Source organism: Pectinophora gossypiella, chromosome 4, assembly GCF_024362695.1.
Source record: "Pectinophora gossypiella chromosome 4, ilPecGoss1.1, whole genome shotgun sequence".
Lineage (NCBI taxonomy): Eukaryota > Metazoa > Arthropoda > Insecta > Lepidoptera > Gelechiidae > Pectinophora > Pectinophora gossypiella.
In genome coordinates this window covers 8,001,703-8,022,785 of record NC_065407.1, presented here as the reverse complement: position 1 = coordinate 8,022,785, position 21,083 = coordinate 8,001,703, and the positions used below count along the sequence as shown (strand labels likewise).

Below are 21,083 nucleotides of genomic sequence, written 5' to 3'. Positions count from 1 at the left end.
ATCATGTTTTATAATTGATTTTAAATCTTCGCACGTGACTTTTTTATGGAAAAGATACGTATCACGTCTGTTGAGCAAGACCGTGTCGTTTGCTGTGCAATTAACGAGTTTTTCTTTGCCATTCGATGGTATTATGTGGCACATAATATGTACTTACCTACTTACTTACCTTTCTGTTCACGCAATCAATTTTCTTCACATGATAATTGCTGACAAGGCATCAATTAACGCCTCCATCGATTATATTTCGCAGCCAATTATTTCGCTTTATCGATCGTAATTCATTCAAGTTGCTCGTTTATTCCTAGCCTGTAAGTAGAGACCAATTCATCAATGCAATCAATGTTGCCGTAATCAATTGTTTATTTTCAAATTAGTTGTTGTAGGATTTACAGAGAAATTGCTAAATAAATCTACTTAATACATACTAACTTAATATCACTTGTATTGTACATAATGCTTAGTCTTTTTAGCGATAACGATTTAGAAGTAAGTATTTGATTAAAGTATCTACCTACTTAGCACAACGCGTGTTAAGGTCTAATGGCTGGCGTTACGGCAGCTTAGTGATCTGGTAAATGAAAAGCAAACAGTCGCCGGAGCAGAGCAACCAACACATTAGCCAGCCGATCTCCGAGCATAGATATTCTGTCATATTAAAATAACACTTTTTTAAGAAACATTCATAAATCATCCTTTATTTTGATTATTAATTAGGACCGCCTATATCTACTTATCCTATTACTAATATATTATACTTCTCATCAAAAAAATACTTCCGAATTTTTATTTGACAAAACACGAGTCTAATAAAATTTTAGAATTAGGTGCAAACATTTACCTTAAGAAATAAAAACCTTCTAATCATTATCATCATATCCCTAGCATTATCCCGTTTTTCACAGGGTCCGCTTACCTAACCTGAAGATTTTACAGGTCCGGTTCTTACAGAAGCAACTGCCTGTCTGACCTTCCAACCTGCAAGGGTAAACCAGCCCAATACAGGTTGGGTCACATACCTCTGAAAATGAATTTCTCGGGAATGTGGGTTTCCTCACGATGTTAAAAACCTTCTAATACCCATTGTAAATTTGTTTTTTTATTCCTAATACATAACATAAACGTAATTAGCCTCTACATCCCACGCTGGAGACAGGCCTTACCCCTCATTCTTATATTTAATATTTTTTCTGTTACGTAATCCTTACAAAACATAAACTAGCGGGGTGTTTCGGAGAAACGTATATCAAATATCTATTAGAGGGAATGACGCTGTAAAATTTTTGCTTAGAGCTTTGAGTTCTAATAGATAGTAGTTTCAGGTGTACTATCTACTTCTATCAGTATACTTTCGTAGACGCATATTCCAATATGCGTATAAGAAGAATTAATTAGTGTATCTGAGCATTCATTAGCTTTGAGAAGTTTGCATAGCGCGGCATGCTGAGTTGGCGAGGTGGCCGGTACACCGTGAAAGTCGATTACCGCGCCCATTAGTCCCCAGCACGCAGACTAATTAATACAACATTTTGAATAAAGCTCCGGATAAGATTCTTCACAGTGCCGGGAGAAAAATCAGAAATTTAATTAAAAAAGTTTAAGTGAGTTTTCACGGGCGAGCGTGCTCAGCGCTCCCAATAACTCAGGCGAATTCTATTCTTTCTGTAACCAAATTCTTTTGGGGCCGCCGGTGAACTGTAATTAACCACTTTTTAATACAAACAAATTTGTTACAACGCGTCTAATAACAAAGATTTTTTTAAATCACAAGCAACCCCTTTTTATTGTGAGCATTGTCTGCGTCACAAAAAGGCTGGTTTCGTAGTATTACAAATAGAATTTAATATGAGTAAATTATGGAAGTTCGTTTGAAAACGATGGAAGTTATTCTAATATTGTAATAGTGCTGCATTAAAGGGTGTTGTTCCCACGTGAGCCGGCGGCGTCCGTCCGTCATTACGTGCAGTGACGATGGCGGCTCGCAGCTCGCACACATTTTTGTGAGCTCATTAAAATTACATTACAGCACTTATTTAAACAGCAAACAACTAAACGACGCTCGTTAATGCGTCTTGTCGTGGAGAATTTTATGGACATTCCCGTCTGCGCTCACTATAAAACACATTTCCGAGAACACGTGTTAGAGTGGGTTGATCAATATGTATGGTTCGCCAACGAAATAAAATAAACTTAATGTAGAACGCGTTACTGTATTTTATGTGTCGCAAATAGGAATACTTTTAAAATGCCACACGAACTTAATTACGTTGTAAATTTTCACTCGACTATTTGATGTTTTAAAAGCATAAAACGTGTGGGCTTTGTTACAGATCATTTGCATTCGATTGGCATGTCCATACGTTTCTACAGAGCGCGTATATTAGGTATTTTTTTTGGTTGACAAAGTAATGTATTTTTAAAGCGACTTAAAAGATGCTCAGTGGCAGAGGCCTTCGCCAATTAGCACGGCTTATGGAGCCCGGGAGTTCGTCAGAACCCCAAATGTTTTCAAGTGAGAAGTGCTTAAGTGCCTCACAAATGGAATGGTATATTTGATCGACCATCAGACGCTAAGAGCGTTGATGTTGGAGTTAAATAATACGTAACCACATAAACATCGGAAACTATAAGCAAGGCAACGAACACTTGAATCGTCCGCTGCCGAACATGAGAATGCTATAAGTTTGGCAAATATTGTCGCGACCATTAGAAGGAAAATGAAACTCACGAATGTAATCATTAAATAAATATATTTATTTACACAGTAACGGTAAAATGAAATTCAATCAATCTGTCGATGTCAATGAGAGTTCAAAACGATGTATTGTGACTCTATTGTATGTTAGACGAGATAATTTAAATTAGCCAATATTCTAACTATAACGACTGATCGTATTTTTACATAAATACATCTTTATCGTAGAAATCTTTATTTTACATTAGTTACTATAATCTTAGAAAACTTTAGCATTTATTTACCTATATTTATGGTATCAATTTTCATTACAAAATAAGTTTTTAGCGGATCTGAAATTATGGTCAACTTTATAATTACACGCGAACAACAATCACTGAAGCTATGGCGAAAGAAAATGTATTTTTTGAAAGTCATACGTAAACAGTGAACTTTAATATTTTACAGGGGTACTTAACTAACCATTGCACCACTTCAGAGTACCAAATAGAGTATCACTCACTATTTTAATATCCTACAAACATAATTCATTTTGTGTAGACTCTACATAATTAAAATCCTTTAACGGAAACTTATCTTTGGTAAAAAAATAATAACATTAACATACTTAACCAATCAAAAAGCAAATAAAAAGGAAACCAACCTCGATAAAAGTTCATACCTTGTATGATAACAATGTTTATGTTTACTAAATGTACCTACATACAATTCCATAACAATGAGATCGATTTATCAATAAAATTTCAACGTCTGGACCTGAATCGTTGTATGAAGAGGTTTATATACCTATTACAAATGCAAAGAGAGTGATTTGACATCGTGACATAAAAGGGCGTGAATGAATTAATGTTATCAGCTTTTTATGTAAACACACGGCATGACTAAAATGGCTAAGCGCAAGATATGGTGCCATACGAGTGTTGTATTAGAACTGCTAACAGTTTATACACAGCAAACAAGTAATGTAATGTTATTTATTACAAAAATGTACTTATATGACAATAAAGTAGGTAGTAATGTTGAATGATGAGCAGTCCTGAGAGCGCACCCGCACGGCACAAGCCCGAGCCGCGTCCTACCCACGCGGCGCGCTATCTTAACATGTAAACAAGTGTTCAAATCGTATACGTAATGGAAATATCGTGTTCTGACAACGCATTCGCGACTCATCCCGGACGTTTTGTAAAGTGGCCGCGGATCCACGGCCGCCTCAGCCTAATGTACCCGCCGCGACTAAAATACGCTCGGCGCGACACTCGACGTATGTCTGCACTTAGCCTGCTCCGTTAACTGACACTATTTCCTTAACTCCAAAACAACCTACACTGAGATTTATGTGACAGTTTATGAACTTATAAAAAATAAGCGACTATTTTCTATATGAGCCGTGAGTGATGGCTAGTTTGCGTGAGGGTGAGGGTCGAACGACGTCACTGGTAGAGTCGGTCGCTGCGCCTTGGAGTTCCGCTTCGTGGTGCGGCCTAGCGTCCCAACGACACTCAGTGGGGTTTCACCTGCGGAGTTGACACGACTTGATAAGTTAAATCATAATCAAAACAAATATTTGATGTAGATAATAAATATTCATATAAAGCACCATTTACCGAGGCGAGGAGTCGGCGCGGCATCATCGGTCATCGCGCGGCGTCGCACACGTCTGGGTCGGGCGGGCTGCCGTAGCCGCTAGACGCGTCGTCGGCGCCAGCGCAGCCGCCGCCATCCTTGTCGGCTAGCGCGCCACCCGCTGCGCCCGCGCATCCACCCGCGCCCGCATACGCACCACTTGGAGACTGCTGGCAAGGATTATTATTTATGTATCAAATTTCAAAGAAACATTTTATTTTCAAACATCTTCAAAAAAGTTCACGACTAGTAGAAAAACAGTTAGTAGAAAGCAGATGGAGCTTATTCCATGTACTTTAGATAGAAAACTTATACTCGTATATTTTCCTCCATAAGGTAAATCATCGATAAACTATAACACACAACATAAAATAGCATCATGCCTGTATCCCGAAAGGACAAAAATACAAGGACATCAATTCGATGATAGCAGGCAAATCCATCAAAAGGACTCAATAAAAAGTATCAATTACAACATTATGTACGCACGATGAGTAGATTTAAGTTCGATTTCCTGTGTTAGCAATTCGCCTGTCAACCTCCCAACAGTAGACCGTGAGCGCAATCAAAAAGTCGATTAGAAACGTCGTGCGGCTGAATGGGTTCCCTCCACTCGCGCGACTCATAAAATGAAATAGATTCCCCCACATTCGCATTCCGACAAGCGTTCGTACGAGAAAGATTAATGATCACAAAAGAAACATAATAAAGTGGAGATAGAATCTCCCACTAACAGTGTCCTTGTGGGAGTTATTTACTCTGCCGAGCCGACTTTTTCACGTGCCCTTTATTTGGGGTGAGTGAGCTTAAAAAAAGTTCACGACTTCTTAAATTACCTATTTATTTTCATAATGTATGTAGTAGCCATGCGTACAGGATGTGTTCTTTTATAAAGTGTAAACAAGCATTTATAATAACCGCGTCCGTGTTAAATCGATAAACGTGTAATGATATAAATGGCAGGTTGGCCGAGTCTGTGCGGATGTAATGGCGCTGGTTTGCGGCTATTAACAATAATTTAGCCGGCGAGCGCGCGGCGTGGTCGCGGTCCCACACGCCGCATTGGGCCACGTCGACGAGAGCGACGTGGTGCACCGTCTGTGGTGGGAACCGGCAACGTGGACAACCAGCAATTACCTATACATAATCTGACTTGACAAAGCTCCACAAAGGCCTTTCAGAAATAAACGTCTACCGCTTTACTAAAATATAACTATGCCGTATGAAAAGGGGTCGATCAATAGACTAAACTAAAAGGCTCGGAATCAAATGTGGATAAATTGGTGTCTCGATTTGCGAAAAATAGTCACTATAAATATGGAATCGGTCGATAAAGCAGGGGCAGACCAAAATACTAACACGGAGAATAGACTAGAGCATGTCATTGAGTTTGTAGTTTTAAAGTTATGGTCAATTACTTATTTTTAAGACGAAAACAATGATCTTGTAGATGTCTTGTTACGTCACGGATAGATCCGAGATCAGGACGGATGCGTTTGTTGCTTACACAGCTGGTGGTTTATTAGAAAAGCACTGCGCTTACGACGAATGTGTTCATGTATACCTATATTAAAAGATGTGGCATGTACCTGAAGTCCGCTGACTTGTCGTCGGATGTGCGCCAGCCCGCTGGGGTTGGCAGCCATGCTGGCGAACACCAGCCGCTCCTCATAGTCGTACTCGCATAGGATCTTGTTGTCGCACAAATAGAATCTGTCGCCTACGCAGAACCTGCACACAATTTATCTACTTATTAAATATTCTCACTGGAACAACTTAACGCTCTACACCATAACGGTTTCCTAGATAGCATCATACTTAGTTGTTCAACATTAACTCGCGAGTTTCTATTAAACTTGTTTATGCAACTTGCAAATCATATTGCATATTATACGGCTTACCCTGTGCCATTGTTTATAATTACTTTGATTTAAGTCAAGGTTTGCGATCGATGATGTTAATTAAGACTGGTAAATTACAAATGGAACGATAAAAGCCCCTAGATAATCACCTGTGATTGCACTGTTGACAGGCGAAGCATTCTAAGTGGTAAACGAAACTCTTGGCTCGCATAACCATTTCGAAGGCGGGAATGACTTTGTTGCACGCCACACAGTTGCCGGTCGCGCCGAATAACCTGTTTAAAAAATATCAGGGTTATAAACGTTATATACGACGTATAAATATCAAAAGCACTTATGACGCACGCTACCATGTTTATGCAATTAAATAGTAGCGAGCACAAAGCGGGCAATTACCATTAATTTTAACAGTCAAGTGGTATTGAAGGGAATGTTTTCTTAGGAGGAATCTTTTTGAGAATTTCAACACAAGGTAAGTAAGTATATACAGAATTGTATGAGTATTCATTTTTATTGTGTTGAAAACTTCATAAAGAAAAGAATAGAGAGAGAGAGAGAGAAATAAAAAAATCCAAGAATTTGTCGTTGTGGTCCAGTAGGTAGGTATAGGAACTTCTTACTTACTATCAACGATAATAGAACCTGAGCCTCTTATCTGAGATACTAGAAAGCCAAACTCACCTAAGGTAATCTCTTTTGCAGAGCATGAGGTCTGCCTTGTAATAGAGCTTGGAGCCGACCTCGCCGAGGCGGCAGTCACAGCAGCCGCATTTGAGGCAGTCTTCGTGCCAGAAGCGCTCCATCGCCTTGAGCAGGAATCGCTCGGTTATCACCTTGCCGCACTGCGCACACAGCCGCGCGCCGCCCGCGGCTGCGCCCACGCTGCTGCTCAACGCATACTTGTTCTCTTCTTGTTGAGCTGCTGGAAACATTAGCCCAGTTAGTATCCTCGTAGTCACGATTTACATGAAGAACATACAAGTGTTATGCCAATCTATAATCTTATAAGAAAGAAAAACATTTGATATCATTTAGCCGCTTTTACGCGAGATTTTCTTAGCTTAAATAGTAATTTTACTGAATGTTCATTGTATATCGTTTCCCGCGAGGTTATTATTTTTAAATAAAATATCGTAAGATTGGTATTCTGCTTATGGCTTGTCATTTAAATAAAGTGAATGTAAATTACAGTTCAGGGAAACGATTATTTTAAATGGTCAAATTGGTACGGCAATAAAGTCGCAATTTTTGGACGTCCGAGATTATTGAGTAAGTAGGTACCTAATTTCACTTTCGTTGAGAACGAGTTAATCGGCTGCTGAGTTCAGTCGGAGGCACATTTCTCACGCCGCAAACATGTTATGTCGTAATCAATGGTAGGAACTTCATAATTTATCTGTCTGCTCTTAGTGCTGATAAACACAAAAATTACGTTTGTAATTCATATTCATAGAATATAAATTTAACTTGAAATAGGCTTAACACAAAAGTACAAAGTGTTAACTAAATAAATATATACCTACATTAAAATAATTATTAAATTAATGACTATTTTAACCACCGAAGAGGATAGTACGTATTTAAATTAGAGCTGGGAGGTTCGTAATGAATTCTGTTTCGCCGCCAGTAGTTTGCGAGTAATTGTTTATAATACGCGACTCATTACGGCATTAAGCTTGGCCCGATTGTCTTCTACTCCGTAATTACGTCAATTAATTCGAGCAGAGCGCGCAGCGTGACACGCACGCCGCTGACGTCATTAACGATGCGCATACGCATTTTTCTCATGCAACAAAAAGAACAACAATGTAACACATGCAGACTCATTAACTGCGTTAACAACACCCGATAAAACGTTATGGTACATTCGCGCCGTAAAAGGCGCAAGTACAAATTTTTATTTCCTTTTCAACCGAGTGAAATACTCGTACTGCATAAAAATGCACTTAACAATTTAAGTTCGCTTCCTCTCGACCTCGAGCAATAAGTAAATGGGTCGCCTTTGGTAAACAATCAGTTCCAATTTATCGGCAAACCGTCCATATAATAATAGTGCGTACGTCAAACCAATCAAGGATCCAATTGAAGGGGTAACTAGGTGGACATAACTCAGCGCAATCGATCACTGGCCGGCACCGCCGCGCCGATACATCTCGCTTATTGAAGCTGACGTCGCGACAATAAACTTAATTGGAGTGTATTAATGACTGCTCGTTAATAATAAAATAATAAAGATGACGTATGGTCCCGGGCGGCGTGCCTCGCAATTAGTTCGCCGCAGGGATCGAACGCGCTCGCCGCCCGCCCTACCTCCTCGCGTGTTACTCCAATAAAACGGCATTCCTCTATCCTATAATTAATACATCTCCTCTAATATAAACCCTGTCATAATTCATTATTCATGGAAAATTTGTCCGAGTATTTCCTCCGCAGACGACACCACAAAAAGCTAAATCAGATAATTGCCTTTAAACTTAGAGTCTAATGCGTTCACGCGAAACGTTGCGAGTTAATCAATTCACTGCGGTTTGCCTTAATAATTCTTGGAATACATGCATAGGCGAGGTGAGTGTGGCTAGAGATAAAAAGTGGTAAACATTTTACCACACAGATATTGAGGAATCTAGACGGCGACACCACAGCGTAGTGGAAACCGAGCGGTTGCTGACGCATATTATCCATTGCAGGCGGTTAATGTTGTTATTATGGAGCTCATCGGTTATATCGACCCATTGACTTTTTAGTCGCGTTTGCGTCGTTTTACGAATGAAATAAATTTAAATACCTACAAAAAAGCAAATATCACATTATCTCAGATTAATCCATAAAAATGCCCTATAAAGTCTTGCAATTTTTAAATTCTCCGACGTCTCCAGTTCGCCATGTGTGGCTGTATACATAAAAAACCAATAAAAGGCGAGTTAATAACGTGGGCTGTACATAAATATCCGTTGGTGGGTGAAGGCGCTACGTATTATTTTCTTTTTATTACCGCCGGGTCGAGAATTTGATAGAGACTTGGCTACCGAACTGCCCCGGCAGTATAATTTCGCCAACACAGCCGCTCGGCCGCCGCCAACGTATTAAGGCGCTGAAATGAAAAAGAAACCCGGAAATGGATGAAAAGTAATTTATTTTGTCGTGAGTGGAGCGACAATAGAGCACATTCTCCTAATAACATTGCTGTTTCAGCGGCGCAGACGTGTCGACGAATTAGCCATCCTACGCTCTCGCTGTTGCGTTCGTTTATGTCAACTTAAAATTAATTTTCTTATTTGCAGCGAAATTATTTCTAAAGATAGGTTACATATAATTGGAATCTGTAATAGCCTGTTGTTTTAATTTTGCTTCAAAAATCCTTTCTTGGCGAGACGTAATTCATTTCCGAGAGTCGCGTGGAGTGGGAGAGCGTGCTCGTTCAACTTCGCACCTCGCACTCTTGTACTGCTTCACAGTCTTACAATTGCTTGCCTTAAAGTAATTTAATCTAAGAGTCACACTGAAATTGTCATGCATATTATAAAATTAACCGGGTCTTTTTTTAATTACATAAATAGACCACCCACATTCGCGAGAAATGCATTTCGGAAGGTTGTGACCTAACCTATATTGTAGTTTTCCCTTCGCGGGTTGGAAGGTCAGACAGGCAGTCGTTTCTGTAAAAATCCTGTCAAATCTTCAGGTTAGGTAAGCGGACCCTGTGGAAAATGGGAGAACGGTAGGGAGATGATGATGATGTATTAAATATCTGTTTATTTTTCTCGCTGTAAAGTAAAATCTGAGAAGTATTGCATGTATGAAATTGCAGCAAGCAATATAAAGTACCTCCTTACAAATAATAATAGACATTCTTAGATAGCCCTCACAATATATCGATGTAAATGATACTGCCGAACGGGGCGTAAAGGATGTCGGTTCATCATAAAAATATAATCGAAGCTCCACCATTGTTTACCATAATGGCCATATATTGTCGTTACACGATTACAGGTCGAAGTAGTCATGCGTGGCTTGGCAGTAGGCAGCATTCCTTGGATTCAATTAAATGCCAGGTTATTGTAATGAGCCCGCATCACGACCGCTCGCAATCATTCCGTGCAATTTACAATCGTTCATTGCGTTTTGCAATTAACTCGGCATCCCGTATAAACCTACATCACTATTCATCGTGTTGTTTACGTTTGCATGATTTGAACGAATACTTTTTTTGTACATTTGTTTTATAACAGTAGAATAACGCGGTCCTATCAGGCGTCAAAGACTTCGACGATAATTACTATTAACGTACAGAAACTCCTATTTCCCACCGGGGTAAGCAGAGACTATGGAATTCCATTTGCTTCGATCCTGACACGCTTCTCTTGCTTACTATTAACGTATTCTTAGAAAAAACAATGCTTATAAATAAAATATGTTACCATTATGTCAAATGTCCGTAGAATATTTTGACAAGCATTCAATTACTTGTCTGTCGTCGGGGCAGCGATTTGAGAGTCAACGCAATACAAACGTATTTAACTGCGTGTTGAAATTCATTAGGAGAACTAAAATGTCGTACGGAATAATATAAAGTGCGGTTCTAATGGATGTGTACGTATAATGATTGTGGTTGCAGCTGGTGTATGCTAATGCTCGTGAGTTTATTTAGTTTAGCGGCAGTCGCAGGCGGGTCACTCATTAAACAATGGAGCTGATTGCGTCGCAGCGATACCTATTATACGGGCGTAATTAGATTTAACCAAATGCGGGTTTTGAATTAATAACGACGCCGTGTAAAAATTAACAAGCAGGATGCACGACCTAGATTACGTTGATAATTATTTTCTACAGCTACTACTAAAGCGCACTTAAACAACTTTTGCTAATTGTGTATACCTTTAATATAATTTCATTAGATTGAGTCATAAACTTACACAAACAGCTAAATTGCTAGATGTTTTATTCAAGAGTAACTAACTGCGTACATAGCCTTGTCTAGGACTAAAGTAAATATTTATAACTAACTCTTAGTAAAAAAGGTGTTAAGGGTGTTACGGCTGTAAAAAGGGTGTGATTGTAGGCAAGTAATACCAATTTGAGGGCTTTATATTAAAATGATAGCTACCGATGGCGGCTCCCCGCGCCCCGCGCTCCGCCAAAGTCCCGTCGTTAACATTTCCGTTATTAAAAAAGTACGCGACTTTGTCATCAGAGAAGTTAGTTTTTTTTAATTAAAATTATGAAATTGATATTGCCTTTACGCCGGAGCTCGCTTCCCAACTCAAGCTTGTGAAAGTTTAAATTAATTTTTGAATTAAGCCTAATGGCAGTGGTAAACGATTTCTAAGGAAAGAGTTTTCTGTTTAAGCAATTAAAATTTCAATTATTTGATGGCGGAAAACCGTATCTTAATTGCTTTTCATTGCCGAAATAAAAGAGATCGCTATTAATTAATATTTGAACCATTAATCTTTTCAACAGGAACGATTATCAAAAGCTGCTTCATCTACAAGTGTTTTTATAATCCCGTCATTCATTAATAAAGGTACCTATTGTAAATGTTTTGCTTTGCAAATAATACGTAATTAATGAGATTTCGTTTATTTTTCGATCTACAGTCACGACGGAGTCCGCATTTCAACCGTATACCATTTATTTGAAACTGTTTTATCATAATAGAAGAATATAAAGTAGTATAGTTGTTTCAGGAAATTTTATATACAACATTACTTGTTTGTATTCGGCCGAGGAGAGCGTCCGATATCCATTTACGATTGCGACTGCGAAAGCTGACTCGATACTGAGACAAATTTTATAGAAATTGGACAAAATATATTATAGGGATAAACTACACAAGCGTTCGTTTGAATACGAAAGATTCATTCGACTCAATCAGTAGGTAAGTTCTGTCAATTGATCATACAACACAACAGCGTTCAATAGAGGCAATGAAATATCAATAAGGGTTCTCAAATCATGATTATTAGCTGAACAAGAAGCTACTCTCATTGGTATCAATAAAAGACTTCAAAGTTAAGAACATAAACAGAAGAAATATTGACTCGTCTTGATACTTGTAACGAGACAATAGCATGGCCGTACCTAATTGGTTACGTCACATCATGATACATGATTGTAGCACCAATCTCCGATCAAACTTGTACAAAAGTCGAGACAATCTACGTCATAAATTATTTTCTCAGAGAAAGGCTCCGGGCGAAACTTAAGCCTGACATAAGTGGGCAATAAACTTCAGCCAATTTGGAGATTCGCATCTGGAGGCTCTTATTAAAGCCCGAAAGTTAGTCCTTTTCATCCATCACTTGTAATACGTGTGTGAGTTATTGTATGAAAAATTGAAGAATAAATTGAGTCGCTGCAGCAGCGGCGAGACATAAATCCCAACTGAGCCCTCAATATTGTTTTAAAGGGGAAGTGGCCATAAATTTTATCAGGGCCGCCCAGAGCAGCCGCGGGCGCGGGCCGCGTCACGCCGCTCGCCGACGTCGCTGCGCCGCGCCGCGGCGCCGCTGCCGTAACGCTCCCGCGCCAATTTTCCGCCATTGCTTGTGCATTCGGTGCTCATGTGAATTTGTGCTGTGTTATTCAACAAAAATGTAAGTCTTTTATAAATGGATAAATTCGAGTATCCAGAAAATTGCTATACTGGTTCACTTTCAACAGCACACTTTGCCAAAACTGTATCGAATTTTACTAAGTTATTGTTTCTTGTCCTGAAACAAATAGCCCGCGATTCAACGAGTCAATAAGAGTCATGATGTAAATAAAATACGATTGTGATTACGATAAGGTTCGATCACTTTATTTATTGTCTTTGTTACCGCATATAAATCATATTACATTTTTAATTTCACAGGCCATAACTCCGCGGTGGAAGCGGTTATGTTTTGTAATGGAGCCAGATGGTGAGATTAGAACTTCAATCAGCAACATAGTGGAAACGTGCTCCTTGGGACAACGTTGCGGGGCACAATAAAAAATCGCTTATTTTTATCAATACGATCTGGGTGTCGGACATTTCGCATAAATGTGATATTGCAATATCGTTCGTCCCCTTTTTAATATCGCGACGGACGCTGTTGGGCGGTTTATGGCGCAACCCTTCCCGCGTTTTATTCGCGACCTGTTTGTCCTAATATTATGAAAAATTGACGTCAGCAAAACGAAAACGTCCGATATTTATAAAATTTTGTTGTTCAATGATTTATGTTTTACACTGCGTATCGAAAATACCTTGAAGTTTACTTACTCCAAATCAAAAAGTATTCACCAATTATATAGTATAGGTACTTACTGTTGCCGCCGTCCGGCTTGTGCATGGCGGGGGGGTCTCGAATCATGATGAGGTCGTCACTCACGCATCACACACAGGGACCTGGAACAACACAAACATTACAACATTATCAATCATCAATACATATATAAAAATAAATCAGTCTTCTGTTTGTTCGACCTAGTTTCTATTTTTTTCTTAAATACTATTCATAGGGTAAAAATTGTACCCAGGCCAAGCTGCGGCGAGTCACTACTTACATATAAATCAACATCAACAGTATTTCAACTAGACACCCACACGTTACAGAAAACAACTGTAAAGATAAAATTAATTAAACCTACAGGGATTGGCTGTCATCGTCCTGTTTATAACGCAATTTACAGGAATTTCCTCTTTTAAATAATTTTAATTTAATGAAGCTATCGTATTATTATTCTTATACAAGCATACGTAGGAAGGATTGAGTTTTACCATTTTTTTTTTCCTTTTCGTTTCTCCGAAATGTTTGTTGAAGTAGAGCATGTTTGAGTTAACACTAACGTCTATATTTATATCACTCAATTATGTTTAAAAATTATATAGGAGCCGACTTCGAGTGCTATTAGTGTAGGTAGTTTGGTTTAGTGTTATTTAACATTGATCCTTGCATAACAACATCCGCGGTAGCCTGTTGTATATGATACGAGAACTTACTGTAGCAATTTGGCTTATTATTATTTATTTTATTTATTTTATTTTATTAATTCGGAGTACCAACAACTATAACTATACAATGAATGCTTACAAATTTAATTAAAACAAAGTCATTTAAAGGTACTTGGGCAACACAATACATGCAATCCTCGAAAGTGGTCCTGATATTGCACGGGATGATTTATTCTCAAAGAATTCTCGCTGGAAGGCAATACGAGTAGCTCCGGCATCTCGGACGGACACGGCACACGCGTCTCTGCGAAACCTCATTAGAATAAACGATATCCTCTCCTTACGTCCACTCCGCGGGACCTTATTACTCCGACAAACTGCCGTCAAACGACAGCACCCCTCCTTGCACACTACATTCTACTATCACTCCTACTCTCCATGCTTTAAGACGCCTTTTCCAACCGATATCTAGTTGCAAGACCAGCCAAACAACTTCACGTCTTACTAGTAAAATATAGAGCAGATTTTCGAACAGAGTAAGATAACAAACGTACAATCAGACAGCATCGCTTGAAGGTTGAGATGTCCATGCAAAGCTGTAAATTGAAACTTGGGAGATACTAATAACTCTCTTATCGCTTTATTCGTTCCTACTACACCTGTAGCTATATACTCGGATCAAATAAATCGACGGCCATTATCAATTTTCTAGAGAATTTAACAGTGACTTACGTAAAACGATCGTGTAGTTAGTGAAGTTACAAAGTGATTTACCTATTAGATACGGAGGTTACCTATTACTGCCCTCTCATTTGGTAAAGTCTAAACACCGTATGTGAGGGGAACCGTCTCCTGATCGAGCCATACGATGGTTCATTCAAGATTACTCTAAACAGTTTCAACAGCGCTAACAACTTTGGATTTATTCTATTAAGAAACCGTTTTGCTCAAGTCCATAGATGTGGATTCTACCTAAGTCTTTTCTTACAACAGTGTTGTGCTCTATTCATTTAGATCGTTTAAATATGTATTTATTCCAGATCTTGTGGTGTAACACTGTTGTAACAGATGTTATAATTAGTTCTTAAGAACAATTGACACGGAACACCGCGAAATGATTAATATATAATATTATATAATATATTTGTCTATACATGATTCATAGCGTAAAAAGTTTAGCGCGGTAGTAAACTCCTTTAGTATTCAGTCTCAGTATTTATTGTGGGAATAATACATCTATGGATTATTGGCGCGCTATAGCGTCGTAAGTGCAATCGGCCACCAAAGGAGCGTCAACTCATAAATAAGCTAAACGAACCCGGGATCGGAAGCAGTCTATTTATTATCGGCCGTTGCGATATAACAATCCATCTCGGCTATTTCGCGGCGATTTATCGCGGCGAGCGGCGCCGGCGCAGACGGGGCCCTCCATTACAGACAGACGCTACTAATGACCTCCTCGCCTCTGCTACAATACGTTGCGCTAGTGATAGATTCGGAGAGACGGTGCTTTTATTTCTGTCATATTATGTGTTTACCACAGTACACTTACAATTTTATCGCCGGCGAAAAAAGATTAGGTAAGTCTCATTCAAATACGAAATTTATTTGATACAAACAATAACGGTTAAATAGAATACCTTACCTACACGGCTGATTACGATTCAAAGATAAATCACATGAATTCGATTCATAAAAAACATTACAATACCATTCGCCGCAAATAAAAACACATAAAATAAAAACAAAATATGCTATCAAACTCAAGTGGAATGAAAAAAACTTTTATAACCGCATCGAAATTCCCATCAGCACCTGTTACAAAGGCGGCTATCAAATTACCCGCGACATATCCGCGGCGAAGCGAGCGCGCCTCCATCCATAAATACGGTATTCGTTATGCATTTCTCATATTCATGAATCCGTTTTATTGGCCCCAATAAAATATGAACATCTCAGAATGGATATGAGAGAGCGGGCAAATCTAATATGGATTGCTTGCGCCGGATTCGGTCCGATTGGCGGGTGGGGGCGTGCAGCTGCGCGCCCGATCTCGCGTCGCGACCGGCTCCGTCATCGCTGACGGATCATCTCGCGTCCGATACTACTATAATGTCACACAATAGAATCTGGAACATCTCACGTATGTGGAACAAGTAACAACAACAAAGACGGCGGTATAAGAAAAGGTTTGTAAATTGAAGAAGTCGGAGAGCAAACATTCGTGTGCACTATGCTATACGTCACGTCATCTTAGCCGGGAAACAATCACTCATAGCGGCGAGTCGGGGCAGGGAGCGGCGGCCGGCGAGCCCCCGACGACAAAGGAGTAATTGTCCCTGCGATACTCCCCTCCGTAAAATGTGAATTTAAAGGGCACTGTCACACTAAACCAGCCGCAGAAAAGGGCAGCTCTTCCGTTGACGTGTCAAAAATTCAACAGAGTGCCGGGATAAGTGGAATGGATGGCGGTATCGTCGTTCCGGATAAAATATTCTACGTCAAATCGTACGTCACTGGCTCTCGACTTGTTCTCGCTGAGAGTGCTTCGCGGAAGTCTCTTATTTATTCGCTTTATGTCAGCTACAGCACGCCGCCTTTGTGCCTATCGAATTTACAAGCGCCCATTAGGGCGCTTTGTAATGTAGGAGCAAGGTTGAATGCCGTGGTGAGTCGCTGGATTCGCTTTATTGAACTCGGCGATCTCACTTTTACGTTATACAAAATAAAAATACATAATAGTAACTAGTAATAAGGCTCTCCCTGTCCGCAACACATTATGTAACCAATCCCAACGCATTAAAACTAACTCACGAGACGAGAAATCCATTAGAGACATTTCCAGTAATGTGGGGTGCGCGGCGGAAACCCATTTGGGCATTACGGGCGGGGGGGGCTAGTGGCAACTATCATAAGTATCTCCATTATGATTGCGTTATCAACGCGATCAATTAAGCAGCATTACGTTAAAATTCACCCCGGCCATCAATTACGTGGCAGCCGCGTCAAACGCCAAGCGTGGCTTAATATGGACCTGCCCCGAGCGTTAATATTCACTTCACCAGTGTTGCACTAGCACAGAGAACATTGTAAACGGCTACTTACTTACACATCTAGTGTACCTAACACCAAAAACAATTTGATCCATTAGGGGCAAGTAATCTGTTAGACACTCCCTTCTGACTCCACACTGATCGAATTCATTATTCACCGGCAGAGAGCAATTAAAGCTCCACTAATCAATCTCAAACTTCAGCCAGAGCTGAACTCTAATCAAGAAAACTCCTATTCCGTGAAAGCTTTGCGAACAAAATTTAACTTAATTAAAAATGTAAATTAAATTCCTAGGCGCTTCCACAAGCATCACGTCGTCCCGCGCGCGCCGAGCGCTCGGGCTTTTGATTGCAGCTAAAAGGTTTGGGATTAGTGCGCGAAAGAGCTTTCAGTGCATTTGTAGAGCTTTTAAGTGGGAAGCTTTCGCTTAAGACACTTACATACAATGTAAATTTTATGTTCCACCTTGAAAGTGTATCTCTGTTACGGTTATGAACAAATGGATCTACCCACTCTAAATATTATGAAAGGTACATTTCTGTGTAGGTGTGTTTATAATGCAAAGTTACAGTGACTTAATGCTATTGAAACGTATCAATTTGTTTGTTATAGAGGAGAATATTTGAAAAGAGGAGTGAAGGGGTTGTGGGTGTCGAGGGCGTCGCGGAGGAGGGGGCGGCCTGACCAAGGAAGTTCGGTGTCCGGAAATAAACCGCCCGTAAAATTGTCAATTCCGAGGGAGCGCCGGCGCTGGGCCCGACAATTTTGAGTCGTCCGTCTCCGCGCAGCCCGTCGCCGAGCTCCGGCCCGACTCACTATTTAAAAGCCAACTCTTGTCACCGGAACGTTCGGCGTGTGCACATTAAGGAAATGGTTAAAGAAAATACAAATATAAAAATGCAGATATACACAGTTACTTACATAACATTAAAATGCATCGTACAAGAGGTCATACTCCTATCACCGTCAGCAAAACTCGTATTGCCATCTGGGTGCGCGCCAAAACAATCACTGTTATTCACTATTTAGCCCCACGATACACTACATTACGCTCCACCTCGTAAACAGTCTCGATTGTTGATTAAAATGTAATTACTTTTGGGTAATAACTTGAACTCAATATGCGTTAAGCTAAACTCGTTTACGGAGTCACTCAGAAGAAAATTGGGTCAGATATATCACGAACCGCATACGCAGATAACACACGCATCGCCCATCCAATCACAAGGAGCAGCGAGCAGAAAGCTTATTATCGGGACGCGTTCTTCCATCAGGCGGGTAATGAGCGCGCGAGTCGCCGGCCGCCGGACGGGAGACCGGACCGGGCCGGTCTGCCCGGACCACGTCGAGCTGCACACGTGCACCACTCCAACCCCCGCGCTTTTTGAACTGAGATCATCGCGACGCTCATCCGTGAAATTGATTCTCGAGAAAAGAAAAGACGAAAAGATAAATAAAAAGGAAATAGGAAAACACAAGCTAAGATTTGGCGTGAAATTGTTTTTCAGCGCCCGCCGCCCGCCGTCGACGCGACTCCGGCGGCCCGCCTCGGAATTTCCCAATTATAGGGTGTAAATGTATCTACTTGATTACGTAATGTGTTCAAGTTAAGAGGTCTTCTATCAAAACTAATTACGTAACACATAAATTATCATGTCTACATAAATTTATGTATTGAGTTAATTAGTTGATGGAGTAGATTACGTTTTGTTGAATAATCTTTATATCATGTTGTCTATAGATATAAAATCCTAATCATGTTATTCGACGTTGAGAATAACAATCAGATAGAGACAACTAAGTGCTTAATAACTAATAACAGTACGTTACGTCCGCCAATGCGAGAATCGGTCGAGTCGAATTGGGATCTTAAAACACTGTGACATCTCATCCACTACGTGATCCATTTGCCGAAGTAAGAAGCAATCTCATTCAATACCCGCCCCCGCCCGTGCCCCCACCGCGAGGGTTGCTAACAATGCGATACATTGTGCGCGCCGTATCACGGAACGCAATAAAACTTTACATTCCTCTTTAACTACTTTCCTAGTTATCAGCGTGTGATACGAAATGGGGCATAAATATTACTTGTTCTTCGAAAATTGTATTGCTGCCGGCTTACTTTACAGGGTTATCGACTAAAACTGTTACCGATTAGAGACAAGTACTTAGTATTAAATTTTTTTATTTATTAAAAAACTTGTAGTTTTACTTTTCGTCGTTTCCTTAACAAAAAGTTGAATAAATGAGACAGCTTACGTGGCAGCCCTGCAAGGGGAGCGAGTATCGCTTTCCCCGATTGTATTAGATTCAGCTGCCCTTTTCATCTACATGTCGTTCTTACCTCTCGAGAGGGTCGCGACTAGTGGATATGCCTCGGACGTCACTCCATTTTCTATGACTGATCGTCCGTAAGGCGACGCGTAATGGCTCTATCATTATGCCTAATGTAAAAGGAATATTCCATTAGATTATGAATGTAACCGTAGAATGAGGGATCCCACAGTGACAACGCTGTACATTATTACTAAGAGATTAAGGGGAAAATAACAAAGTATACTTAAGTGGCCGTCATTTATTAAATAGTTTGTAACACAGGGGAAATGGGCGCATGGTTGTTTTAAATATCTATTTCACTTTCAAAGAGTGTCACTTCCGTTCACCTAAAAACTCATGTAGGAATATTTGTCGGGAATCTATGAATATGATTATCCACCCCATTCCAAAGGATATCATCCAATAAACCTAGTACGTAGCAAAGGTATCAAATCTTTTTCGTCCGTAGTGAAATTGAATATTTATCCGGGTAGTATCTCTATTCCGGAACAATTTTTATGTAGGGGGAATACAATCTCAAGATATTTGGGAGGGCCACTCCACTCGGATATTGGCAAATACCTTGCCTACATTACCTTTATTGCCTGGCGACGTCGCTTGCCCGGTTTGATCTTATCTGCGATTATTTGCGCATTACTCAATGTTCCTAAACGTAATCCGATCATAACCGAATAATAATGCGTTGATCATGAACAGTTATATTCAACCTTCGGCTTTGTGTCTTGAGATCATTGCAGTCAGAGCTTACTCATTGCTTTATTTGAAATCTAAGTAGGTACCCATACCTACAACCATAGCCTGAGTTCTCGATATATTTAATAAGTTCGAAACCTTGTAACGTCAGTAAGTAATTAATTCTCTACAACATCGCTAATAAATTGCATACAGGAGTTTTAAATGTCGTTCAGTCCTTACGAGTAAGTACAGGTTACGACTTCACAATAGCGTACTCATTCGTTATAACTTATTTGTAGGTAACTATTTGTATTTCAAATTGTTGTTTTACTTGTGTTTTACCTATAGTTGGTATTTTCGCTATCTCATGACTATTCTCCGAGGCTATTAAGTGGTACCGTAGCTAATACTTCACGGCGTGTATGTGTAATTATTCAGAAAGCAGGGTCGGGGGTCGACACGGCCGCACCGAACCGGCGGAGCAGCACAAACCTGTCCGCAGCTTACCATAAATATCTACCAGGATAATTACGTTGAGTAATCCCATAAATAAAATTGGCATGCATATTAAATTATTATTATTGCAGTATGCCGTTCGCCGTAATTGTCACGGTATATATTATCAGTATTGGTACCCGGGACTCTGGTGGTTCCTACTTAATGTGTTTTTAACAGCTTTAATATTAAGAATTGGTCGAAGTAGCAACATAGTAAAAGAAAGCGATTACTTTTTGTTTTGATAAATTATGCATCAATTGAACTTATTTAATTAACCGTTGCGTGACGACAGCAGCAGAACTGTCATTTTATTTGCCATAGTAGGGATCGGCGCCGGCGCATGTAACAGCTGTCTGGCGTACAAATTAGCCCAACAATGGACGCAATTTACTGCACAAAACTCGCCGCCATATACAGC

The 21,083-nt window shown here is 39.9% G+C and overlaps 1 protein-coding gene across 4 annotated transcripts in view; it reads right to left on the bottom strand.

Annotated features, from left to right (window-relative positions):
* Positions 1 to 2,731: 2,731 nt before the first annotated feature.
* LOC126366168 (LIM domain only protein 3-like) overlaps positions 2,732 to 21,083 on the bottom strand; it is a 35,693-nt gene continuing 17,341 nt past the window's right edge. Inside the window, exons 2-7 of one of the 4 annotated variants that reach the window (XM_050009124.1) lie at positions 13,475 to 13,555; positions 6,862 to 7,102; positions 6,330 to 6,455; positions 5,908 to 6,049; positions 4,300 to 4,488; positions 2,732 to 4,209 (exon numbers count right to left, since the gene is read on the bottom strand). In XM_050009124.1, coding sequence (XP_049865081.1) covers positions 4,330 to 4,488; positions 5,908 to 6,049; positions 6,330 to 6,455; positions 6,862 to 7,102; positions 13,475 to 13,520 — 714 coding nt within the window. In that variant the 5' untranslated portion in view covers positions 13,521 to 13,555 and the 3' untranslated portion in view covers positions 2,732 to 4,209; positions 4,300 to 4,329. The remainder of the gene's footprint in view (positions 4,210 to 4,299; positions 4,489 to 5,907; positions 6,050 to 6,329; positions 6,456 to 6,861; positions 7,103 to 13,474; positions 13,556 to 21,083) is intronic. The other 3 variants (XM_050009125.1, XM_050009126.1, XM_050009127.1) reach the window with 3 other exon arrangements.